General features: G+C 43.6%; 8 protein-coding genes across 11 annotated transcripts; 6 read left to right on the top strand and 2 right to left on the bottom strand.

The window, feature by feature from the left end:
- Positions 1-1213: 1213 nt before the first annotated feature.
- On the top strand, positions 1214-2939 carry RB195_018291 (uncharacterized protein; the record flags this gene model as incomplete). 2 transcript variants are annotated; one of them, XM_064185655.1, is made up of 2 exons in its annotated part: positions 1214-2277; positions 2372-2939. In XM_064185655.1, 2 exons carry the CDS (start codon positions 1214-1216, stop codon positions 2937-2939), a joined length of 1632 nt encoding a protein of 543 aa, XP_064041536.1. The 2 variants fall into 2 exon arrangements, with proteins under 2 accessions (XP_064041536.1, XP_064041537.1); XM_064185656.1 differs by having other exon boundaries at positions 1286-2277.
- A 40-nt stretch (positions 2940-2979) lies between these two features.
- On the top strand, positions 2980-3345 carry RB195_018290 (uncharacterized protein; the record flags this gene model as incomplete). The annotated part of the gene is made up of 1 exon (XM_064185654.1): positions 2980-3345. The coding sequence occupies one exon, from the start codon at positions 2980-2982 to the stop codon at positions 3343-3345; it is 366 nt and encodes a 121-aa protein (XP_064041535.1).
- A 21-nt stretch (positions 3346-3366) lies between these two features.
- Positions 3367-3939, top strand: RB195_018289 (uncharacterized protein; the record flags this gene model as incomplete). 2 transcript variants are annotated; one of them, XM_064185653.1, is made up of 1 exon in its annotated part: positions 3367-3939. In XM_064185653.1, the coding sequence occupies one exon, from the start codon at positions 3367-3369 to the stop codon at positions 3937-3939; it is 573 nt and encodes a 190-aa protein (XP_064041533.1). The 2 variants fall into 2 exon arrangements, with proteins under 2 accessions (XP_064041533.1, XP_064041534.1); XM_064185652.1 differs by having other exon boundaries at positions 3433-3939.
- Positions 3940-4118: 179 nt separating this feature from the next.
- On the top strand, positions 4119-5327 carry RB195_018288 (uncharacterized protein; the record flags this gene model as incomplete). Of its 2 annotated transcripts, XM_064185651.1 has the most annotated exons (5): positions 4119-4272; positions 4307-4473; positions 4566-4671; positions 4762-5023; positions 5123-5327. In XM_064185651.1, the coding sequence occupies 5 exons, from the start codon at positions 4119-4121 to the stop codon at positions 5325-5327; spliced, it is 894 nt and encodes a 297-aa protein (XP_064041531.1). The 2 variants fall into 2 exon arrangements, with proteins under 2 accessions (XP_064041531.1, XP_064041532.1); XM_064185650.1 differs by lacking the exons at positions 4119-4272; positions 4307-4473; positions 4566-4671 and having other exon boundaries at positions 4797-5023.
- A 7441-nt stretch (positions 5328-12768) lies between these two features.
- On the bottom strand, positions 12769-14632 carry RB195_018287 (uncharacterized protein; the record flags this gene model as incomplete). The annotated part of the gene is made up of 2 exons (XM_064185649.1): positions 12769-13002; positions 14582-14632. 2 exons carry the CDS (start codon positions 14630-14632, stop codon positions 12769-12771), a joined length of 285 nt encoding a protein of 94 aa, XP_064041530.1.
- Positions 14633-20008: 5376 nt separating this feature from the next.
- RB195_018286 (uncharacterized protein) lies at positions 20009-20325 on the top strand (the record flags this gene model as incomplete). Its single annotated transcript, XM_064185648.1, has 2 exons — positions 20009-20131; positions 20191-20325. 2 exons carry the CDS (start codon positions 20009-20011, stop codon positions 20323-20325), a joined length of 258 nt encoding a protein of 85 aa, XP_064041529.1.
- Positions 20326-21139: 814 nt separating this feature from the next.
- On the bottom strand, positions 21140-22154 carry RB195_018285 (uncharacterized protein; the record flags this gene model as incomplete). The annotated part of the gene is made up of 4 exons (XM_064185647.1): positions 21140-21219; positions 21275-21376; positions 21812-21848; positions 22047-22154. 4 exons carry the CDS (start codon positions 22152-22154, stop codon positions 21140-21142), a joined length of 327 nt encoding a protein of 108 aa, XP_064041528.1.
- Positions 22155-22184: 30 nt separating this feature from the next.
- RB195_018284 (uncharacterized protein) lies at positions 22185-22565 on the top strand (the record flags this gene model as incomplete). Its single annotated transcript, XM_064185646.1, has 1 exon — positions 22185-22565. The coding sequence occupies one exon, from the start codon at positions 22185-22187 to the stop codon at positions 22563-22565; it is 381 nt and encodes a 126-aa protein (XP_064041527.1).
- Positions 22566-26211: the final 3646 nt, after the last annotated feature.

Below are 26211 nucleotides of genomic sequence, written 5' to 3'. Positions count from 1 at the left end.
ACATGTTCTTAAACCACCCACTAATCTGAGTTGTAAACAAGCGTGTTGGCGCATCCGAAGGAAACTGAGCAACGCAGAGCGCTTTATCCTGTAGCACTTCCAAGCATCTCATCATGTTTGCTCACACCTCAAATTATGCAGAAAATATATCAAAGCGCGTGATGTTAAAGCCTCATTTTCTTGTCCAATTCTCCACCGGATCACACTACACTGCATGCAGTGTATTATTGATACCACAAAGGCACGGTAATTTTCACAACGATTTCACAACGACAGCACCGTCTGATGCACCACACATTTGACACTATGTAAAATCACGTGAAGTGAAGACCCTGAAGAGCAGTTCAAGTTGAATGCTGAAAAAGCACGGAAGAGTACATGCCGATATTGACGAATCACTTTTCAAAATACTCAGTAGATTGGGCATATGAGCGTGGTCCTGCTCGAGTTCCCCTAATTGTCGTAATAAAGCAAGTGCTAAACGGCATTTGTTCCTACAAGGTAATCCGGAAGGCGCCACTTTTCTCCACCCGATCCCCGACCACCTGCAAAGCGGTCGAAGATCAATGAAGTCTCCTAAGCACCCCTTTCAGGTAAAATCAATATAGGAAACTGAGGGGACTGTAGCGTTTACACTAGTGGGACCTTCTGATGTACCTCGTGGGGAAAAGCGCCGTTCCTACACCGTTTTTTAAGTACAGTTAGAGAAAACTGAGCAGCGTCACGCTCATATTCGTAACCTACTTCTCGAATTCTATATTCCTTTATTATTAAAAAGGATAAAGGATGATGTTTCGGGCGTTAATCAATCCGCTTGGGATGCGCCCCCACGTTCACTTCAATTCAGAATCATTTGAGGTTCACGAACGTGTAACTGGCCTATACAATGACTTGCTGGGCGAGCTGATGTGTCGAGTCAGTGTTTTTATCTTCCCAGACAAGTCTGGTACCACTGCTGCAAATCCTACCTCACGCCTCAAAGCGGCGCAGCGGTGGCCCTGGCCGTCGGGCAGCTATGGTGGCGAGACTTCGTCTCGGCAGGTTCAACCATGCCACAAAGGTGTCCGGCTAGTAGCCCGGTCCTTGGGCCAAGGCTACAGGCTAGCTAAGTGAGGAGGTAGTACGACGATTCCGGTGCCAGGCTGCTAGCTTGCTAGTGCGACAAGCCGACCGAGAACAACACCCCCGTCGCGTCATACTGCTAATGTCTACTATGTGTTCTTCAGAAGCTAGGGCGTACCCCAGAAGCGACGCGCATTGTCCTCGCCCGGGCAATGTGGCAAATATGCGAGGGCTACCGGCTAGAGGACGAAGCCGGCCAAAGAAGTTAGTCCGCCATCGCCAGCAACATCCAGTGCGCTTGGCAACACTTAACGTTGGGACGCTTACTGGAAGAAGTCGTGAACTGGCAGACAGTCTCAGAAAACGCCGTGTTGACATATGTTGTGTACAGGAGACTCGCTGGAAAGGCTCCAAGGCAAGGGAATTAGGCGATGGCTACAAGCTGATCTACCACGGCACATCAAATCGCAACGGCGTTGGTATCATATTGAACGAGTCGTTTAGAAATAGCGTCACAGCGGTGGATCGACTATCGGATCGCTTGATGGCCGTAAAAGTACATACAGGAGAAGTGGAATTGCGAGTCGTCTCTGCTTATGCGCCACAGATGGGCTGTAGTGAAGAAGAGAAGGCGTGCTTTTGGGAAGATCTGGAGCAGTACGTCCAATCCCTGGAAAGCGAAGAAGTACTTCTAATCGGAGGAGACTTCAACGGACATGTCGGTTCCCGGAAAGACGGATTCGAGAGTTGTCATGGTGGATACGGCTATGGAGCTCGTAACGACGACGGGTTGCGAATCCTGGAGTATGCTGTCGCAAGTGACTTGATCATTGCTAACACGCAGTATCGGAAAAGAAAATCGCATTTGATCACGTACACCAGCGGCGGTCGTGAAACACAAATAGATTTCTGGATGTTACGCCGACGAGATCGCCGACTTCTGCAGGATTCAAAAGTCATCCCTACAGACCATGTCGCTGCCCAACACCATCTGCTCGTTATGGACTTGAAAATCTCCCGTCCAAGGAAGAGACATCCAAGGACTGAAACACAGCGCATCAAATGGTGGAATCTGAAGGATCGAAAGGAGGTATTTTTCGCCTCCGTGGCTCCATCTACACTTCCCCACCCTACTCATAGCGTGGAGGAAATCGTCGTCTACTTCCAGCGTTATACGCTTGACCGCGGAGAACACTCTGGGAAAGACGACTCTAGGTAAGCCAAAGGTACAAAAGGCTACGTGGTTTTGGAACGAGGAAGTTCAGGCGGCAATTCGTGAGAAGAAGTCCAAGTATAAGCTCTGGTGGAGGACGCGTCAGCCTGAAGATCGGGGTGCTTACCTAGCGGCGAAGAGGGAGGCTAAGAAGGCACTCTCCAAGGCGAAGTCGGACCGCTACAAGGCTGTGTACGACATGCTTGATACCAGAGGAGGCGAGCGGGCAGTGTATCGTTTAGTCAGAGCGCGTCATCGCTCAACGTTGGATATGGAGCACACCAAGATCGTTAAGGGAGCTGGTGGAGCCGTTCTGCGCCGCTCTGGTCAGATCCTGGAGAGGTGGCGAGAGTACTACAATCACTTGTGTAACGAAGAGTTCTGTCATCCTCCGATCCCAACCGCTCCCAGTGTCGAGGGTCCTGTTCTACCAATTACTGTCGTCAAAGTCAGTGCTGCCCTCGGAAAAATGAAGTCGAACAAGGCAACCGGTCCTGATGACATACCTGCTGATGTCTGGAAGCTGCTAGGAGATCGAGGGTCCATGTGGCTCGCAACTCTATTTAACAAGACCGTTGCAGAAGGACGGACTCCAGACGTTTGGCAAACTTCCGTGACCGTGCCTGTCTGGAACTGTCTGGAAAGGGAAAGGAGACATTGCTGACTGCACCTCGTACAGGCCCATACGACTGCTCTGCCATACGATGAAGGTTTTTGAACGTGTCCTGGAAGCTCGTCTGAGGAAAATTGTTAGCGCTTCACTCAACCAGTGCGGTTTTGTGAAGGACTGCAGCACTATAGATGCTATCCATGCTGTCCGAATCCTCCTGGAGAAACATCGAGAGAAGAACCGCAGTGTGCATCTTGCTTTTCTCGATCTCGAGAAAGCTTTCGACCGTGTTCCACATGAGCTGTTATGGATGTCCATGAGGTCGCATAGAGTACCAGATGAATATGTGCGGTGGACGAAGCTACTTTATGTGAAGCCTACCAGCGTTGTACGATGTGCTGCTGGAACAAGCAGACCATTCCCTGTACAAGTAGGGGTTCATCAGGGCTCATCCTTCTAACCTCTGCTGTTCATACTGTGCATGGACACGATAACGAAGGAAATCCAGAAGCAGCATCCGTGGACTCTACTCTTTGCCGACGATGTCATGCTCGCGTCGGAGTCTCGAGATGATCTTCAGAAACAAGTGCAGTCTTGGAAGGATCAGCTGCAGCAATATGGATTGCGCCTCAACACATCAAAAACTGAGTACATGGAGTGCGGACCAAGGATAGAGGATGGTTCAATTCGTGTTGATGGCACCGAATTAAACAAGGTGAACTGCTTCAAGTACCTTGGATCCAAAGTGACTTCCACAGGCGACATTGATCAAGAAGGTCGAGCACGTGTTAATGCTGCATGGATGAAATGGAAAATGGCAACAGGTACTGTGCGACAAGAAAGTCCCTGTTCGACTGAAGTCGAAGATCTACAGGACGGTTGTACGTCCTGTTGCCCTTTACGGATGCGAGTGCTGGCCGACAACGAAAGCCTTGGAAAGAGTGCTGCACGCTATGGAGATGCGGATGTTGAGGTGGACGATAGGTATAACGCTAAAAGAGAAAGTATCCAACGACACTGTGCGCTCCATCTTCGGTGTCGTCCCGATAACTGAGAAGATGAAGGAGGCGCGACTGAGATGGTTTGGTCACGTCTTGCGGCGCGAGGAAGATTCTGTTGCCAAAACCGTTCTGAAGCTCGACGTTTCAGGAGTGAGGCCGCGCGGGAGGCCAAAGATTCGCTGGTTAGACCGTGTGAAGCTGGATATGATAGATGCACGTTTGTGTACGGCTGATGCAATGGATAGAACCAAATGGAAGACAAGAAGCAGAAAAGCGGACCCTGCAACAACGCGGGACAAACGCTAGGAAGAAGAAGAAGAAGACAAGTCTGGTACCAATTTATCGACCCCGGAGGGATGAAATGACAAAATGCGATGAAAAGCTCGGTGAGTGGATCTGAATCTCCGATCGATCGTGCAGGAAGCGGACCGTCTACCCGCTACACTACACCCGCTCTCTTATTATTATCTATATTATTATTATTGTTATTATTATTATTATTATTATTATTATTATTATTATTATTATTATTATCTCTAAATTTCGTTATTATATTTATCGCAGAAAGTTTGAACTTTGGATTGCAAGTGCTCATGCACCAGTGCTGGAACAGCTGATGACGACAACAAGGATGCATTCTATGATGAGCTCAATATGTTGACATCCAAACTACCCATAGGGGGTGATTGTCGGAATTGATGCGAACGCGAAGAAGAGACTTGAACAACAATCCGATGTTCTTGGAAAACGGTTCTATCTCAAAGAACAAATATCGGATAACAGAGGTCATCTGATAAAACTCTCCGTATACCCGAACCTCACCATTGCATCCGCTTTTAAGAGGAATGATTGACGCCATCAGCTTACGTGTCAAGGGACAACCCTTTTGACGCCAGAAGAGCAGAGAAAGATGGCGACTCTTAAGCTTTACCTTGATTACGTTCTGACAAAGAACATCCCTTTGCTAGATATTCAAAAGTCAAGACCTGTTTGCGACGTCGCATCCGATTACGACCACCGCCCAGTTCTTCTCATTTTTATGGTACGGTTCCTGAATCGGGGAGCTCAACATCAACCGAAGCTCGACTTGGCAGATCTGAAAGACGATGAATGGAGAAAGAAGTTCAGCCAACTAAGGTCAATCAATACTGGATAAGTGACCAGGAAAAGTGGATGACGCTGACTGTTTCACTAATTGCATTTATGATGCTACAAAGAAAATGCTCCCGATTTTAGCACCGAGGAAGGAGTTTGCTTTGCATCTGCGGAGACAAAATCCGCGTACAATTCTGTAGGTGCATTCCGACGAGTGCATGTGTATGAATGTGTGTACGAGTTTATGTGCATATGGGCTGGTGATTTCAGCCAGGAAAAGCGTCTGAGAAGGAAGTTGCGTCGCCATCTGCAAAAGACCGCTAAAACGAATGGACGTCAAGAGTGAAGACTTCTGAAAAGATGTGGAAAGACACTTACTCTGTTAGACAATATAGTGGTAAGATGCAGAATTGTTCGCTTGCTTTAAACACTGTCAACAGAGTCGCTGGCGGAGAGTCAACCCTGCCCATCTGGAAGGAACATTTCAACAAATTTCTGAACCGGCAAGCACCGTCGAAATTGTGCATGGCTAAAGACCGAGATACACCGCAGTCAGCGAAGAACCACCGACGGAGTTGGTTGTTCTGGTCTGTATCCAAGAAATGAAGTATGGAAAATCTGGCGGCGTCGATGGAATTAGCGCAGAAATGCTGGAATTTCTTACTCCGTCTGGAATTCGTGGGATGACGAAGATCATCCGTTCAATATTGATTGACGAAGGGATACCTAACTCGTGGAGATCCGCATCGTAATTCCTCTCCACGAGGAACTATCCGTTACGGAACTCGGGAATTACCGAGGAATATCATAGCTGCGTGTAGTGTGCAAGATTTGGAGCGGATTATCCTGAGTCGGCTACTCAAACATCGCGAAGAACCATCCGTGACGGACAAGCCGGCTTTCGCCCTACTCGGTCGATGACTGATCAGATGACATATTCTTTTTGAGGAGAGTGATTGAAGTGTGACAGCAGTATTCGAACCATCTACAGTTAGCTTTTATGGACTTCAAAGCCGTTTTCGGCTGTCCTCACTGAGCTCGTCTTTTAACGCCCTTCGCACAACGGAGTTCCATGAATAGAAGAACAACAGCTACTGCTCGAACCAACCAACTGGCCGTACTACACCGCTCGAAGTGGAAATTGGAGTGAGACAAGGGGCCGTGGCAGAACCATTTCTGTTCAACTCTGACGTCGACATAACGCGAAGAACAGTTGAGCAGTGTCCCGTCAATGTCGTTCTAGCGCCGTCTGCACGTCCCTTGCTGAATCTCGGATACGCCGACGACGTATTAATATTTTCTTTAAGTAGCGCGAAATTACAACATGTTTTTAACCTCGTGTCGAAATTAGTTATCGATTACGGACTGCGATTCCGCCCTCATAAATGCAAACAGATGTGGGTCTACTCAAGATTCTCAACGGGAATCAGGATGGACGAACAACCTATTGAACTTGTGGATGAGTTCTATTATATGGGTTGTATGCTGAAAAACGATGGCAGCTACGCGAGAGAGCCAATTCGTCATTTTACTCATTGACCAAGTGCCTGTGGTCGACCGAAGTAAAGCTACGAGTCTACTTATCCGCAATTCTCCCTATCATGACTATTGGAGACTTGGGCAGCGCCGGCGACATTGATGGAAAAGCCTGATTGCATGGAGAGAAAGCTGCTTCGAATACTGTTAGGAAACTTTTGGAGGATGATGTGCCATAGTGAAGAACTTTACTCGGAAGTAGATATGGTATACTGGCAGATGACACGTGGAAAACATCTTACTCGGTCCTCTTCTGAAGTAGACAGGGAAAACAGTCTTTGCTTCTTTAGTCGCGTCATGAGGAGACTACCTGATCATCTTGTTCAAGTTATCCTGAGGATGCTCCCGGATCCTAATTAGAAAAGCTAGCCTGGTTGTAAGGAAAGTTCTGGACGAAAGTGATGAAGGAGGATCTGAGGACACTTGGCGTTCACAGGCAGTTCATTCGAGACGTAAAATTTCGTCGCTTATGGAATAGCGACGTATGGGTAAATTCTATGAGAATACGGTACGATAAGAGCAGACGAGGAGTGGACGTAAACAAAACAGTAAAAAGAATATAAAGTAAGGAGAAAAGGCACACGAGAGGAACATAACAAAGATTATTAAGGAATACAACATAGATGAGCAAAGATTAGTTCTACGTAAGACCTTTTCAGCCTGAGTACCTCAGCATCAATCCAACTGGATCTCTGGAGAAAATTGCAGATATTTGTCTCTGAGAGCCGTCCAATTTCTGGAATAAAAACGGAATGTAAAAGCTACTCGCATCCACCCACATCAACCATCAGAATCCTTTATTCTGTACAGGAACCATAGATGCAACAATGGGAGTTCGGCAAACGCTTAGCTGGCTCACCCATCTCAACCAGTATGTAAAAGCACGAACATTTAGGCTTGCTAGCACAAGAAGTAGTTGAAGGCATCACCCCACGAATCTCAGGTGGTACGGATTTCAGGTGGAGTATTCGTATACGGGATCGTAGATTAAGGAGAGGGGGTGATTCCGTCTATTTCTTCCTAATTGCCGCAAAAAATGGCTCGGAAGATACGGCTTCGAGTTTTCCGGCGCGCTATTTTCTACAACGAGTTCGATTGAAGCGCGCCAGCCGTGTGCACACGCCGCATCTTCCGGACCGTTTTTGATACCAATTAGCAGGAAATGGACGGAATCACCCACCTCTCCATAATCTACGATCCTGTATACGAATACTCCACCTAAAATCCGTACAACCTCAAATTCGTGGGGTGATGCCTTTAACGTACAAGGTAAAAGGGCGCTATACTTGAGATTACGGTACCTCTAATCATTGAATGCCGCTTCTAGAAGTCAAGTTTCCTTTAGTTTCTTTCTGGTAGAGAGCACCTAAATTAAGAAAGAAACCTTTCGTAAAAAGTCAGAATTAAAAAGATGGAGTGAATTGACTTCTCGGAGGTTCGAATCCGCCCTAGTGTTCACCAAGCCTTTCATCCTCCTAGTCGATAAATTGGTACCAGAAGTGTCTGGGAAGATAAAAACACTGACTCGACACATCGACTGGCCACCGCAAGTCATTGTATAGGCCAGTTACACGTTCGTAAACTTCAAACGATTCTGAATTAAAGTGAACGTGGGAGCGCATCCCAAGCGGATTGATTAACGCCAGCAACTTTAACTTTTACTTTAACTACATTTGAAAATTCTATTATTTTCAGCCGTATGCACATGCGCAGGATGAAGGCGAGCCATCTAGAACTAAGTCGAAGAAAAAAATATTAGAAAGATGTGGATATCTTCTGCTCGAATTTGTACCACAAAATCAAAAAAAAAACCTTCTGCCATATAGGTATAATCCTCTTTTTTACCAGGTTAATTTCTTTTTGAAGAATGCGAAAGGAGAATTCTGAATCTACAGCTTTTCTTTTTAAAGAACGATATTGAGTGCCTTTAACCGCGCGTGAAAATCAGGCATAATGTGGGACATGAGTCCTATTCTACGAAGAACGAGTCGTGTGAAGGATGTTTTGAGTTTTCCAACTTTTGCGCTCTTATTTTTGATAAAAGGACTTCTGACTTGTAGACAATATTTTAAGTGTGGTTACAAAAAACCCTAGGCAGCAGATTGTTTGAATCACTGAAGCGAATATTGCGTTCGCTAATGAAGAGTAACATGTGAGCCTTCTTTACGATTTTATCAATCAAAGAATTTAAGAGAATAATAAAACAGCAAACGTAGGACCTTGACGACACTCTTCTCATAATTCACTCTTAGGACCCAGTGAATTATAATATAAAATATTTTTATCTTGTAATTCGTTGAGTCCCCATCACTAAGATGCATTTAAAGGCAGCATACCATGAATCTGAGGTGGTGAGGATTTCAGGTGGAGTATTCGTATACGAGATAGTAGATTATGGAGAGGGGTGTGGTTCCGTCCATTTCTTCCTGATTGCCGTTAAAAACGGGCTGGCGCGCTCCAATCGAACTCCTTGTAGAAAATAGTGTGCCGGAACGCTCGAAGCCGTATCTTCCGGGGCGTTTTCTGCGGCAATTAGGAAGAAATGAAAGGAATCACCTCCCCCCATAATCTACAACCCCGTATACGAATACTCCACAAATCCGTACTCCGAAATCCGTACCACTCCAGATTCGTGAGGATCCACATCGATTCCCCATAGTTTTATCTGTGTGAGACCGCACGTAAAACCACCCTTCTTCGCAGGTTACCTAGTTCTAAGAAAATCAATTTTCATTCGCTCTATCGTTTGTTTTGTTGTCTGAGCGCCTCTAAAGATTTTGGTTTGCAGAAATTGGATTTCTGCCCTATTTTCCGCGTAATTGTGCATGATTAGGATCACTTCCAGCCGTAGTAGTAGGAGAATCAACTCAAACAATACGCCCGATGACCACTATAAATGTACAGAGCAACCCAGCAGCAAGTGAAGGGACTTCAACTTGTGACTGCAAGCATGAGTTCTGTAAACTAGCCATTTTCGAAGCTTTCGTTGCTTACTCGATATCACACAACATGTGAAGCTAACAAAAAATGTCAAAATAATAAATAGAAGTGTCCGTAGTGTTCAGTGAAGTGTTGTGTTCAATCCCATCGATATCAAGGTTGAACCTCACATTGTACCCATGAACTATTAGATGATCAGCGATGAGACCGACTATAAATGACAATGAAAGTTTTATTATAGGATCGAATTGTAGAAATATGACAGTAGGGGCCTACTAGATCCCCGTTTCGCACTTGTCCTTAGGAGAAGCGAAGCGATAAGTTCGTCGATACAATGACTTACGGGGGTCAGCCGATAACCAATTCAGTGTTTTTATCCTCCTAGGTAGGTTTAGCCACCAATTTATCGATCCCGTAGGAATGAAAGGCTTGGTTTGTACTGAGGTGATAATGGAACCATCGCCCGTGCGACTACAGCGGACTTCTAATCGACTGCGCCACACCGAGGATTGCTCAGCTTATATTTGCTGGTGTGAATAACAGACAAGAAGAGTCATGTGGGCAGAGATTATAGTGCTACATTTCGTACTAAAGCTCGTCCTGCATGCTTTGCACCAGTCGAAATAGCATGCCTTTTCAGGTTTTTTTTTAACGTAAGGTGACTAGAGTAGTTTATGACGCTCCCCACGTCGTACCTCACTCTAATACAGTGGCACTTGTTGCGGAAGGAGAACATCTGTTATTTATCCTGACCTTTCGTCTGCTGTGAACACAGTCAGGACAGGTGACCGAGCCGTACATTCCACTTGAATACCTTTGGTTCAACAATGATCAGCTTGTGGTTTCTGAGCACAACATAATCTAACAACATTGTTTACTAAGAAGAAAAATCGCTTTAAATTTATGATTTTCTAAATAGTTATCCTCTCTGCCTCCCATATAAACGTCACTCTTTTGAGTAAAAAAAACGTTGTGATGATATGGTGCTTCGCAAACGAGAAAGTCTCTTCTCTAGAAGGAATTCATAAAGGTATCCAGGGCACAAAGTTGGAATGAGAATGAAACCGCTTTCGTGGAAGTGCTACATAATATTTTCCCTACAATATTTTCTTCCTACGCTGCAGCAGTGACTGCTGATGGAATGGAATGTTGATGGTACAACCCCTGAGTGAAGTGCGAAAATAGCCGGGCCGCGGAGTCTGATAGAAAAAAGTAATCTCGAATAGATTTGGAAACGATATCATTCAACTCGAAATGTTGTGGCGAACTCAATTTTCTGAGAACTAAGGAGCATAGTTTTTAATTGGTTTCGTTGAGCTGTGAACTAAGGAGCATAGTATTGAAATAGTTGCATAAAATCTAGGCGAAAGTTTCATATTCTTCCTTACTATGGAAAGCTATGAGAAGACAGTGTCATAGGAAAGCGAGAAAATCTGTTCAGAGAAAAAACTAGCTTTATAAACTAAAGCGTGTTATGTGTTTAAACAGTTCTGCTTAGGTTCTTTTACTTTGAACTCTGTTCTGGTGATCAACGGAGGTTTGAAGTAGAGATGAAGTGAACGGAAAAAGGCGAGAAGTGGGATCTCCAAACTTTGCGCTGTTCTTGTGTACAAACGAAGTTCGTTTGTACACATGCAATGAAAATCTCACAAAATTCAGAAATACTTGTGCTCCTAATAGCAAGTTTTTGGCTACCTTGATAATTTCTCTCCTTGCTACAAGGCTTCAAAGTAAGGACGGACTGCAATTTCACACAACAAACAAAATCGCATAAATGAGTTTCAAAAATTACAAACCAACAACTTCCTGTGCTTTGTTCTAACAATTTCCTGATGTCCTGACCAAATGTGAAAGTTTGAGTCTCTGAACACTTTTTCAACTATAACCTCAGGCTATGTTAGGTTCCAATTATTGCTTTTTGGCGCATATTTTGCGACATTTTGTTCCTTTCTCAACAATATGGGAGCTTTGGATAGGTCGTCTCAGAGAGAGAAATCTAATAGTATATAAATTGTTCTTGAATTTCTATTTTATGACAAGTTACGAGCAAGCGACGGTGGCCGGCGGTGCCGCACCTTCACTCACCGTCGGTTTTTCAATGTTCATGCATAGTATTTTAGTTGTACAGACTAGCCTGATTCTAGTACACATGAACACCAACCATAGAACAGTCTAATGAATCCTCGCTATCCGTTGCACTCAGTATGTGGAAACACGTTGAAACTGAGAAACAAAAATGAGCTAAACGTGGTAGAAGTTCCGCAGACTATCCCTGCAGTTTGTTCTCGAAAGGGACGGAGGAAGTAGTCAGTTGGTAACGATTTTGATATCCTTTTGAGTGTTAATCATGAAGAATGTGATCAAAAAAGTTCACTCTAGCACTTGCCAACATTGGTGCACAAACTAAATGAGGAGTTGTTGAAAAATCTGAAATACTCCTTTAAACAAACTATTGACAACATAGGACTCCTAACAATACCTCAAACTCAGTGCTGAACAAAATATCTGGTCGAATCTTATCCACAAATCCAGTTCATTTTCCCAAAGAAAAGAAGAGATTAGAATAATATGAGAAGACTGAGTTCTTTGACGATATCCGTGTATATGAAAGCATTATCTTCAGATGAAGTATTCGCTATTGCGTATGCTTCCAAGATTCTTTCGATGTCGTTGATGTGAATCAACACAACAGAATCCACAATTGCAAGCAAGAGCAAGTTTCAATCAACGTTGCTAGCATTGCTGAGAGGAATAGTAAACTGACTGCAGCCATTTGTTCTTAAAGTTGGCGCTTTCCATTGGGGCTGGGAGATTTCCCTACACATACGACTCTCCTTCAACTTTCAGCAATACAAACAATGAAGTCAGTAAACTCGAAACAACGTGCCCAGACTAGGCTATTTCCTTGTAGTTACGGACTAAACTAAACTAAAGTAATAGGACAACACGTGTAGAGCTAGAAAAGACTGAGCTCCAAAAACTTCTAACCAGTTCTGATTGAACCGGCAAAGGATCTATTCCTTCAATCATTCAAATGGATGCCGAAATTAAGAAGAGAAGGGTCGACAGTAAACGTTGATTTACATCACCAAGAAACTATAAACGGAAATAACTCTACCTAAGAAAGTTAGAACAAATGAGCACATTATTCGACCAAGTACTTCATGTCTAGCCGTTCCAACTACTCACGACTCGTCGCAAAAAATAGGGTGAAATATTGTGTTCATATTAAGGAACAGTCCACTTCTGTTTTCTGAAAGTCCACGATTAACTGTTGCATTCTTTGTAACATGAATCGTAATTATTTGTCATTAACTAATATCTAATAATAATAATAGTAATAATAATAGTAATAATAATAATAATAATAATAATAATAATAATAATAATAATAATAATAATAATAATAATAATAATAATAATAATAATAATAATAATAATAATAATAATAATAATAATAATAATAATAATAATAATAATAATAATAATAATAATAATAATAATAATAATAATAATAATAATAATAATAATAATAATAATAATATCTAACTAATAAACTAGTCTCAACGTACTGTCTTTCTCTTTCTACAAAGTAAGTATAGTTGCTTTTTATAGATATGCTCTAATTTTTGTATATAGTCAGGTCGAAACGACATGAATCACGAGTGCAGTTGCGGTGCATTTGCGTACGCGTTCGAAAGGGCGCGGTGGTGGCAACAGTTGGAACCGAGGTGGGACCGCTGTAAACTGTAGCGATCGGTGGTGCCAACAACCATGCTCCTAGCCGCTACGCTCCACCGCAGCGCCTCGAGAGAAGCGCGGATTGCGCAATTGCGTCAGTGTTTCATGTCGTTTTGACCCTACTATATATTATAGAAATACCGAGAAATGTAGAATATAAATAATATTATTCTGGTCGAAAATGACAGATATTAAAAAAATTTGGGACCAGGCAACTATTGATTTACTCGGTTTACGTAACAGAGCTCATGTGATCTGCATATAATCACAGTACATTCTATATCTTCAAGGTTTCATGTTAGCGGTGAACCGACCCTGCGAGCGTACGCTCAACACTAAGTACTCTCTGCTATTTTGCGACTAGTACAATATCTTCCCAGTACTGCTTAATGAACGAATTGACTCCGTTTCAACAATGAAAATCTTCAGTGAGTGTTTACACAAAGAGCATGCAGAACATAGTCCAACTGTGAACTTGAACTCACTGTTCACCACGTAACAGTCTCTATGCTCTACTTCAGAATCAACTTATTACGGAAATTTTGATGTTGGGATCACAACTCAAGTAGACAGTGGGGAAATGATAGTTCATGAGTATCATGGGAAAGAACACGATCATTTCTCAGCTCTACACTCACCACACGCATACACATACACACACAAGAAAAACAGTGATCCAACGATGCTCACAGCGGGCGGTAAAACGCGGGCAACCCACCTGTGATTGTGCAGACGGAACAGCTTCTGCTGTTTTGAGTTATATCAATCGGACCGTGGACAACCTCGGAGCTGTTCGCTTTTCATCGTAATAATTTGCATTGTTGGGAAGGCGAAGATCCACGGAGGACTACCTTATGTACACGCTTTTGGTAGGGAAATTAAACGGGATTTACGGGGGGAATTAAACGCCAACCCTCTTATCCTTGCGAAGTACATTTCTATTCCTATTTACTCCTGCAGAGATTCCCACACCAAAAAGATGGTGATAGAGTCCCTTTCAAAAGGCGAATTGACAATTCATAAAAACTGCGAATGTTCTATATTACCGTTATTTTAAATCATCTGTGTAGAAGTTTAAATGTGACATTCTTTCAAATAATGAATCTCATGTTAAAATCCTTCCCAAACGAGAATTATGTTCTTATTTGGAGAAAGAAATTTGATTTTCAGAAATGATTCTAATGTAATCCTCTGTAACTTTCTTGTTCAAAAATTCAAAAAAAGTTAAAATGACTAGAATAATTAACTGCAAATTCGTCCGGTTTTTTTTTGCTGAAGTTTTTTTTTTTCAAATAAACAAAACTATGAGCAGTTACTCAAGGAAAGCGAACAAAAAAGCCATTAAATGATTGTGCGCCTCCATGTAGGGACCAGATTTCTCACATCCTGGATATGCCGTAGACCTCGTTGAATGGGACTTCCATCTTTTCCCATCTCTGTCGAACAGTATTTGCGAGGAAATTTTAATATTGAGAATCGAACCTTCCCATCAAAACTAGCGGCATTGTTCTAGCAAATAGTCGAACAAGCAACTGTTCGAACGTTGGGAAACGATATGATGTAGTTCAGCAGTATATATAGGCGATTATAATTGGTTTCTTCGAGAGCATTGTTCTAAATCAAGTTTTTATTAAGCCGAACGAAGTTTTGAGGGGATGAAATGCTGCTGGTCAACTTGTAGCTTAGATGGATACCACTATCCATCGAAATCTCCACCGCGAAGAACTATGCGTCGAATAAAAGCGGTCGTTCCGCTCAACATTACTTGGTAATGAGTCATGGCGAACTGTTCTTTTTGTACTTATCTTTCAACTGTTAAAAGAGTTAAGAGCAAAGTATTATTCTGTTGTTTTAAGTTGTACTTATAATACTAATTAAAAAGATTACATCCCCTAATTACTTCTCAGCGTGTGAATGAGCGTATTGCGACCAATCAATCCACATCGAGTTTTATGACAATAGGCTGCACTTACTTAGAAGTCCTCTTTTCACTGTATGTGCGGTCCTCAACACCTTTCCAGCCGCTCTTTTCCCTCATAATCGTCATCCACAGTGTCCGCAACATTCTTGAGTGACATAAGTTCCTTGAGGTGGCTCCAGTTGAGCTCTCAGGTCCAGCGAACACATCAGCACAACTCGTTGGTGGTCTTCCTTGAGGGTGTTTAGCATATCTTGAGATTTCTAAGATCTTTTAGTCCATCTATCGTCGACTCTCCTCAAACCGGCCATTTTATGTTTAGCTTTCGATATTTATTCCGCTGGGTACCGACTAAGGCATTGCTCTTAAGGGCGTGTGCACGCAGCTGGCGCGCTCCAATCGGACTCGTAGAAAATAGCGCGCTAGAAGCCGTATCTTCCGGGCCGTTTTTTACGGTAATTAGGAAGAAATGGACGAAATCAGCTCCCTCTCCTTAATCTACGATACCGTATACGAATACTCCACCTGAAATCCGTACCACCCGAAAATTAGGGGGATGGCTTGTCGGATCTCCGAACATGCGGGGGTACCACGTCAGAGAGTCATGGGGGGTTGGCCGGGGGGGGTACCCATATGATGTGCCGTTACATATCAAGGAGGCTAATCAGCGTCGTTAATTGCACCGCGTGTCTCCAGCGTCATGATTGTTACAGTAGCATGGTTGCTCCTCTTGTGCTACGTCTTGTTGACGCCGCGCCCACGCCACCCTCTCCACCCATTTCGCCGCGCCTGCTGCTCTTACGGCGAGTTTTTTTTTTCGTTGCGCATGCAGCTCTTATGATGCACTTTTAGAATCGAACGAAAAGGAAAGTACCTGATATTAGATGTTGTTTGAAACTCTATATAAAGTATACTTGTAAGTTAAAATAAATGAAAGAGGTTTGTATACATGCCATTTAAAAATGCGAGTGAAAATGAAGAAATCCTGTTTCGACTTGTTAGAAGGGAATTAATCATCCATCTCTTGGAATGCAAAAGATGCTTCCAACAATTTCCCTTGGTCGGTGTAATGCTATTTTTTAAAACTTTTTTTAGCTTTTTAGGAAATTCTTTTTGCTTATCTAGCTGAAAACTGCCATCGAACGCCTGACGATAGTGCCTCGCAGACATACATTGCACGTGAAGGTAGATCTCGAAGATACAAAATTCTGTGTTCCCCACTAATACACCTAGCCTGTCATATTGATTTTATGTAGAGAATAGATACAAATGAAGCGATAAAACGCTGTTGAAAGAAGTTTGAAGAACCATATAAAAGTTTTATTTTATAAAACGTACAAGGAAGTACTAAAATATTTGAGTTGAGCTCTATATGAACATTATATCTATAAAAAATTCTGAAGAGGTAAAATGTAGAAAGAGTTCAAAGAATGCATACAAAGTAATAAGGAAATAAAGTTGCTGGGCGCATAGTTGCTGCAGTCGAAAGTTGAACATGAATTCGTTGAATGACATCGTGACAAACACATACTTATGCACTGCGAGCTTATATAGAACAGTTTGGGCGTGAAATATGTGAAATTATGAGGTGTATGAAAATATATTCATTTATATTCCTTTATTTTTCTTATTCCTTTGCCTGCAACATCTTTTTGAGATTATCTTTATTTGTGTGAAGTTGATCAGGTGAGGTCAATGTAGAACACGCATATCACTCTTATCAACAATCATATCTTTGATTCTTATATTCCCTATCTATTTTCGTACTATTTCTCTGCACTACTATTTTCGTACATCAGAACTTGCTGCGTCAATTGGTTTTACACTCCTCTCCCCTCTAAATTCGCAGCATCCACTGCTTCGTCGCGGCGCGAACGTCGCGCGCAGCGTTGATTAGATAGCAATAAGGAGGCGGGGTCTAGATGATCTCAGGCGGTCGTGGAGGTTGTCTAGCTGGTGGAGTGGCAGCCGTGATTACGCGGAAGCGCGAGGCGCTGAAGGGAAGTTAGGAGCGGTCTACCGATTTTCACGGGCACCTCATGTCTCACACCCGTAACAGAGCGTTGGAAGAACAGTCGAGTCGAACATGTGGACTCGGAGTTCCTGCGCCACCACTTGACCCGTGGCTTTCCTGAAGCCCGCAAATGCTGCCCGCGCTGCATTCATCGTTCGTCGTGTCGTGGATGTTGTCTAGTTTTTCACTTCTATTCAGTTATTCTTCCAAGTCGTTCTCCACATTCATGGAATTTCGTAGGTGCAATCGTAGCAATTGGTTACTGTGCTCATATAGCACGTGTTCTCACGTTGATCGGCCAACGCTGACAGTATCCTCTATGACCTTCGACACGGCCCGGATGTGGTCCATGCACCTAAAACCTTGACGGAATACGGCTTGCTCTTGCTTTGGACTTCATTCAGCACCTCGACGTGCGCACCTTATATAGGACGCTCACTAAGCATATTGATCGGCAGTTTCGAAGGTTCTCTCGGTCATCATTTTTATGGGTAAAAACAGCTCGCAAGATCTACATCTGGTTTGAGAACCTTCCATTCTGGGAATACGATGCTACAAGAAGTAAATGAAGAGGATACCCTCTAGCCTGGAGAAGGTCTGCTGATATAAATTCAGTGCTAGACTTCAGGCTTCTGACCGCTTCCAAACTCGCACTTCCAAAGGAATATTGCGGAGTGAAGATTCGCTAGCGGGGATGATAAAGCTTGACAAAGGTGACGAACGGAGAAGGTTCGTTATATCTCACGATGAAAGGAGCGAGAATCTCGTTTTCGCCTAGGAAGGCTGTTACTGAACATCAAGTTCGCAGGGATCCTTGCAACACTTGCTTAGACTTGTCCTTTTTGGGCTTCCAGGCACTCCCGCAAAGCTTTTCTACAGCTCGTGTTTGCCGCCAACCGCTCGATATGTGATCCATTCGGATCATGCCTCAAAGTCCTCCTTCCTTAGTGGTTTTCGAAATTCGATCAGAGTTTGTCGTGCATCTTCGAAATACTGAGGAGCAGGGCATAGTAATTAGTTCTCCTCGAAGTCCCTAGTCGCCTGGAGAAAAGCAGTCCTTCAGTATGCGATTATCGTGCACGACTTCTTGCCTCATTTGCTGCCGATGACAGATGTTCTTTTCTTGTGGCTGAGTCGGCTTTCCTCTGAAACAGTAATCAGAACCACTACGAAAGTGTGCTATTACCGTGGACGTTAAGTAGACACCACCTCCGGCCGGTGAAAATGAGGTTAATCTCCGCAGTGGTGCCATTGGGCCACTTCCATGTCCACCGACGATGATCTTTTTTCATGAAAAAAGAATTCCCATGGAAGAGATAAGTGGGCAAGGCGATTGCCGTTTCCATTCCAGCCTCTTAATCCAAGTCTTCCAATTCCGTATTCCTCCTCTCCGGTTGCGTTGAAGTCTCTGACAACGAATTTGTAGGAGTTCTAGTTGCGGATCACTTCGTCAAACGCCTCGTATAACGCGTCCAATTGGGACTCATTAGCTGATGATGTCGGTAAGTTTTTTTTTTTTTAGCGCAGAGGCGGATAATGGCCGGACGAGATGACACCATGTACTGAGAATGGATGCGCAGAAATATCAACACGCCTAAATTTCGTGAAACATTTTCTACATGAATGACCAGTGTACACTCATTCATCAGTCCTTCATCGCTCGTTCTGCTCTTGGGCTCTTGCAGAACAATCACACAGAGTTGGATTCACTCTGCATATAGGTCGACATCTGTGGATGCTGTTCTTGCGAAGTAGGAGGAAAGTGTAAGACAATTTCCATAACCAGTTGTGCACGTGTCGCCATGGTCCAGAATCAAAGACGTCTCCATTCTTACGGTGAAACGACTGCGTTAGAAACAGTGCGATGGAATTCTCGTTCCGCATCGCTTTCAGGCTGTGAGCTAACCAGTGACTGCGCTGCAGTAATACGCTCGCGTGGCACATTGTACCAGAGAATGGACGAGTTTCGGAGTCGCGGACTCGGACTGGTAGGCGATTGATCAAGAGGTGTCCTGAAGGGCGCATCCAATTCCACTTGAGCTTGCTTTCTTTGTTTCAATCATGTGCAACAAGAACGGATTATGTGACCATTTGGTATTTCTGTTTCTATTAATGTTCAAGTATGCCTTAATTTAAAATAGTAGACGCTGCTTCGTTTCAAATTCGAAAACTTTCAACTCGTTCACCTGCTGGTACAGTCGCTTATTTTCAGTATCATAGCAATCATGCCCTTAAGACTGTTTCTGAACGGGTTTGGCGTTAACGTTGATCCTTTGTACGAGCAAGCAAAAAAGCTGCAATTATTCTGCGCTGGATATACGGCGAGGTTTGAATGTTGGTTGTACCTTATTGGTTGCTGACAAAAGTTACAATACCGCTTGACAAAAACAGGAGAGCTTATGGTGCCAGTTGCGTCTACCCATAGTCACGTCATTCATTCAAAATGAAATTTTGAAAGTTAGATGGACCCACTGTGCTGATAATAAGACGTATTTTGAAAAAAGTGTAACTGCTCATTGAGCTTAATTATCCTGTATCCTGAATTCATATCTTATTATTATCGAAAGGTATGTTATTCTTCCTCGAACAGCCAAATTCAACATTATTTGAGGGAAAAGAAGACAAGATCGCTTCATCACAACTTCTCTTTAATTTGCTTCCTATTCACAAACTAATTTAACTGGTTATTTTGTTTAGCTTAAGTTTATTTTACTTGGAAGTTCTCCTGTTCTTCAAATGTTAGTTACAAAATGAACAGCGCTCCAACCGCTTCATTGCTGCTTTGCTACACTGACCTGCATTATTGTTGACGGAGCGACCACGCTATCTTGACGGCTTAGTGAGTGGTGGATGCGGTGACAGGAGTACTCGAGTCCAGATGTTATTCATAGGTCAAATGCATTGCTTGCAACCATACACTTCGATCACAGCGCTACTTGCAGAACAAAATCAATCACGAGAGGCCTTGGGAAGTAGTCTTAATGGCAATTATAATAAAAAGGTTTCATTCGAGTTATGCAGCGGCAAGATCATTGTAAGTTGTAAATGCATTCCACCTAGCCACAACGTATGCCTCACGTCTGGCGCATCGGTCAACAGCCGGTACGCATCAACGATAACGAGGACAGTGTATTCTATCCACACTCATGGAAACAGCATCTTCGCCTGCAGCTTCTTTCTTCTTTGGACAATTAGAACACTAAGATATTTGAGGTTTTCGAACCGATTACATAGAACAAATTGTTGTTAAATAATTTGTTGAACTAATATTTTCCATTGAAGTACATCAAGATAGTATTAGTAAAGAGAAACTGTCGGATAGGAAACGTGTATTCTGAGCTCCAAAACTCATGTCCCTTGTGCAGAAGCTTGATGGCTTTAATTCGGCCATTCATCAGTCAAGAATTTATAACGTCCGATAAATATCACAGTTATACAACAAATGCAAATGCATCTCAAACGTTTTCTCGCCAACAATTAATGCTAGTTCGTTTTTTTTTGTTTCGACCACTGTCTTGCTTTAGTCGAACTGTGTTTTGAGGTTGTTTAAATTTCTCAGCATTTGATTCATTTGGGCGTTAATCGCTAGTATACTATGTGAAATATAATGATGATTTCGACGGATTTTTTCGTTTTTTTCTCTCACATCTAACGACTATGTCGCTCCCTTCAATAACAGAACGTACAAAAGTTTATTTAATGCTAAGAATTAGAACAAGATAACATTAAAAATTCACTGAATGAATTCATTAATACAGCCATAACAGCACATAAATGAAAATAGAACATGTTAACAAAAAATGAGAGTCAAACAAGGGTCGGCCGGGGATCGAGTTGTATGATGTTGAGTGAGAGTGAAAGTGTTAAGCGCGTGGTCGGTCGACTGAGGAACTGAATAGTGGTGGGTTCTGGACCACCGGACAAGACCCGCCCTGAAGGAGTGTATGTGGGAGAAGAGCGACGCGATGGTCGACGACGTCAACAGCAACGAAGCCTAGCCATCCACATTTCAATCACTCTCCTCGCCGCCTTCGGCGTCGTCACCATCTTCCTCTTCGCCTGAGTCACCCTCATCGTCATCGCCTTCGCCTTAACATTTATAAACATAACAGGTGGACTTCGATACGGATTTTTCTCCGCTAACCTTCTGATCCATCACCTTCGCCTTCTGATGATTCGTCGTGCACCTCCTCATCGTCGACGTCTTCATCGTCATCTTCATCATCTCCATCAACTGTCTCTATGTCTGTAAAAGCCCAGTGCTTTCGTAATCTAACGTATCGCAAGAGCATGGTCTCACGAAACCGTTGGTCGCGCTACTCACGCCTTTGCATGCCCGTATCGTTCCCGTTCGCACATCATTGCTACTCTATTCATTCACCCAACCACCGTATTTCCATCTCCAAAATTCTAACAAAGCTCGAGCGAGAAAGAGCGATCGTAGATCGATTATGGCTGCAACTGGCGGGTCTGTGCGGGCTGCGGCTGTTATCGGCGCGCGTTCATTTGTCGGCCTCTGTGTCCCTGTGGAGCGGCTAGCGCTGTCTGCCCACCCTCGCCAGGCACACTCTTCCCTCTCACTGCTGCCTTGCACACCGCATCGTCTTCGCAATGAACGCAAAACGCATAAGAGGCCAATGTGGTCTCCGAAACTTCTACGCAAGAGGGATGAATGACTCACCTTTGACTGACTTCTCTTTTATCACTTGCACCTCGTCCTGAAACGACAACAGTAAGTTTCCAGCCACAGTCCATAAAATCCAAAGCTTCTCCATTTCGCGACTTGATCAGTTCAAGTGCGGCAAAATGTACAACGCTCTCTATCACCCAGCAATGGAGCAAGATGGCACGCTGCCATTTGGCAAGCTGTCAGTCACTCTGTATCTCTCGCCTCGGACGCTGTATGTCTCACTCACCTCCGTCTTGCCATTCTCAATTCGTGGCTCCTTGGCGGCGACCTCGTTACTGTCCTCCTTATCGTTCAAAGGCCTCTTCTCGGCAGTTCTCTCCTCTACGGCGCTCATTCTCGGGATCTGCAAAACGACTGACCAGTTATGACCCCGTACACGAAACATGTCTACGAATTGCCACTAGAACAGGAAGAAACCCAGGAACTGATCAGTGGAGATCAAAGCTACGAGATGGGCGGCGTGCAGAGACAGACACGTCACCGGCGCGCGAAATTCGAATGTGCGCAGCGTCGCAGAGATGTACATTGCACTCTCTATGACCACGCTGTGGGAGAACTGATCGTGAAGCGATACAACAAAAATGCTGCGTTCGCTAATAGAAAGGATTCAAGGATCATCCTAGAACCGACAGCAAGCCTCACGAGCTGGAATGAAATTCAAACACAAGGAAACATGGGGTATGAGGGAACCGAAAGTAAGTTCAGATGCGAATACGATAATCTTAGATGCTCGATTGGTCCATAGTGAAAGCTTAGAGGGGCAGAACTAGCGAGGTTGGCGTGCTCCCCGTTTCGGCGCTTGTGGGCGGAGCCGAAAGATTACCCTGCGTCTCTGCCGCACACACGGCGGTCGCCCACCACTCTGCGCTCTGCTGGCAGTGGCGGCCACCTATGTGCGCTACATCAATGCAGCACATCGCATTCAATGCGGGCAGGGCGCGCATAGACCAGGGAGGGGTTGATCGGGCTTTCGTCAGGATGTGGGTTAGGACGTGGCTGGCCAGCGCTGCGATCGTGGACCTAGTTGGCACGCTGCCAAGGAGCAAACGCGTCGCTTCGTTACAGCCTGGACGTGGGCCAAGGGGCGGGACGCCGCGAGTGGAAAGAAAAGCGTCGCCGCAGAGCACAAATCTGAGGCTATAAGTGCTTGATCCATAGGGATAATACGTGTACGCACAAAACTCTTCGTGCCAAAAACTCCGCTACATGACCAGAGGTATGCATCGAAGAGTTTGTCCAAAAAACCTCTCCACATGAAAAAAAAATTCCTCCACATGAAAAAAAAATTCATGCTCATAGTCATTGTGTTCTTCCCCTCAAGAGCACGACAAAGCTGGTCCAAATTGTAAAAAACCAGTGTAAAGGATAAGAAAACTTTGAGAAAACTATGAGCATCGAACGAGACAGAAATAGAACAACGCTATTGGGCACCATGCCAGGTGTTGCGGTGCTGAATTACGTAATGAGGCGGTAGCGGCCGGTTGAGGTCGACCGACCCCGCCTTTGTCCCGCCAAATCCAAGCCATATTCGAGGCTAAAGTACCTGGCTTATGGCAATCATACGCTACTCAAAGCTATCCGTAGGTGTGACCACGGGCGTATTTCCCTATAGTTCCTATAATGTTGGTTATTGCAGCATAGCGGTGAGGATATTAAGCAGGGATTTAAAGTGATTAATTAAGTTGTGTTCACAATAAAACGAGGCGATTCAAAAAGAAGAAATGATATGGAATTAAAAACGATAAAAACACCTACATGGGTGCTAATTTCCACAACAATCTGCCCTTACGTCGTCACTAAGAAAAAAAAAAACTTCTATGTAGTTAAATAGCTATGAGGTTCTATATGAAATGATTTCCTGAAATTGCAGGATTGCGCTTCAAAATTACGGATGCCGAGCTCATGTTGCTTCACGTTAGCTCAAGTGTGCCTGGTCATGCTCCACTTAGTTGTACAGTATACAACCATAAGCGACTGGTTTAGCGCTTTTTATGCATTCTAATACACGTTGTGTCTGTTGTGACGCACGATGACTACTCGTGAGTGGTTCCGTGGTTTATGAGTTTATGTAGGTAGAGAAAGTAGGATTGGCGAATTCTGTAGCACAATCTAATAGCATAATTTGCACCATACTTGTGGTACGCTCAAGTTCAATCTTTGGTAGCTTACATCGTTTTTTCTTTCAAAAAAATAGTTTGTTTGTAATGATATATCGTAAACATAGCAAAATATCGTAAGATGCCCACATTCCATTCACTCCCCCTTCTTTTCATCTCAGAAGACAACACTGACACGAATGTGGGCGGGGCAATGGTTTTTGGCCAGTGCCACATGTACTTTCCTTTCGTCCTACGACAGTATCCCATTTCGTTACGAATGTCTCGCAGAAAGCGATTTTTTTGTGATTTGCACGAGAACGCGCCTTACCTTTTTATTATATTATAAGAATTATTAGAATTATAAGCTACCAAGTTCGCTCGAATTTAATGAATAGAACAGCCATTTTGCAATTTTTATTACGTCGATAGAAGGAAAACTCACTCAAAATTTTCCTTTCTTTTTCTCTTTTTTTTCTTCACTGCGCTGCTTGAGAATGTTGTTTAAGAATCTTGGGTGGAAGAAAGAGATAGAAATTTCAAAATATTCTCTTTTCTATGTGCTTCTTTTCAGATGAATCCATTTTCAGTAAAGTAATGGTAATTATAGGTAGGATGGTTTAAAGGGTCTAGTCTGTCCGCCTTATATTAGAGGTGTTGAAAAGTTTTAGTTCCACAAAGTCAGGTTTTTTATTCTCGTAAAAAAGTCTGTCGCCAATTCAACGACCTCTAAGAGGTGAAAGGTTCGTTGGCTTGATCCGGTGATTTTGAACCGCTAACTAAATGGTTAAAGTAGCCCTCTCGCCTCACTCTCACCACGTTATATCCATTTCACATCCACATCAGATGTTTTCCTTTCCAATGATTAATCTCAAGACTGAAAATGTGTGATACTGATGGAGAGGAGAATTCTTAAATTGCAAATCCCTCACAGTAAGTACAGTTTGATGAGATCAAACAAAATGAGACCACCTCAGTACTGAACAGTCTAAGGTCCACGGTTGCTATGATTGCAAAGGAATTGTCGAACAATTTTCCTTCTTTCCACACAGCTAACTCCGCCAGAAAAGGTCTACATCCCATTTTGTATTTTTGGAAACAATACTTATGTTTTTGCAGGAATGCAAAAATTCCGTTTTGCATTCCTGTAAAAATCTGGGAGAGGATTTCAAGGTCTGACTCTACCTTTGAGAATGACATTTCTGCCATAAAAAGTGGATCTCGTTGTGCTGCTTTGCCCAACTTGACAAATAATTGGTAGATAAGTTGACCAATGAAATGACTAGACAGGATAAAGCATAAAGTGTCCGGCGTCAATCAACCCGCCCCCACATTCACTTAATTCGGAATCGTTTGAGGTTTTACGAACGTGTAACTGGCCTATACAATGACTTGCTGGGCGAGCTGATGTGTCAAGTCAGTTGTTTTATCCTCCTAGACAAGTCTGGCACCAATTTATCGACCCCGGAGGGATGAAGGGCTTGGTGGGCACTAAGGCGGATTCGAACCTCCGATCGATCGTGTAGGAAGCGGAACCTCTAACCGCTACACTACGCTCTCCCCTACGTGGAATGCTCACAATAGTGGAAGTGTTCATATCATAGCAATTTATTGCAGTGAAATGGGATACTTCCAAAGACTTCGAATAGTGTCATGCGAAAGGACGATTTCTAAGCAGATTTGCGTTCATCAAGTCTCATGCTCCTGTTATACCATGTTTGTACTGCTCAGGAACCAATGGTCCTATTAACCGACACAAGGGGACAAAATAGACGACTTTGTTCTCAATTATTCATCAGCGCCTATGTTCCCAATGTCTGACGACGCTAGAGTGCAAATTACTCTCGTCTATACATGTATCTACGAACATGTCCGCTTTTGCTAAGACGACTACACCAAAAAACGCTCACTCATTCGTCGACAATGTAACTGTTAAGGTTGTCACCTCTTAAGGTTTCTCTCTTTGCTCTTCCTAACTATTATGGATAGGGATGAGCAAAATGGCTTCGAAAGATTCTTTTTTTTATTTCCCACTCAGAATTCCTGCTTACTCTAAAAGGCAAGAAAGAAAGGGTGAGAATGAGTATGAACTTGATATCGAGATGGGACCAGCGCGAACTGCAGCAATGAACGGTGGTAGGAGGGGTGCTCACTCGATCCTAACCGCTACGCTCCACCGCACCGTTTCAGCGCAACCGCTTACGCAACTGCACCGTGCTTCATGTCGTTTTACTTCCACTATATGTGTTGCCAAACAAACGGGAAAACCTGCGAAAACACTATGCTGGTGGCTCT

The sequence above is a fragment of the Necator americanus genome, chromosome II, assembly GCF_031761385.1.
Source record: "Necator americanus strain Aroian chromosome II, whole genome shotgun sequence".
Taxonomy (NCBI): domain Eukaryota; kingdom Metazoa; phylum Nematoda; class Chromadorea; order Rhabditida; family Ancylostomatidae; genus Necator; species Necator americanus.
The sequence above is the reverse complement of the archived record's forward strand: the minus strand, read 5'-3'. Positions and strand labels throughout refer to the sequence as shown.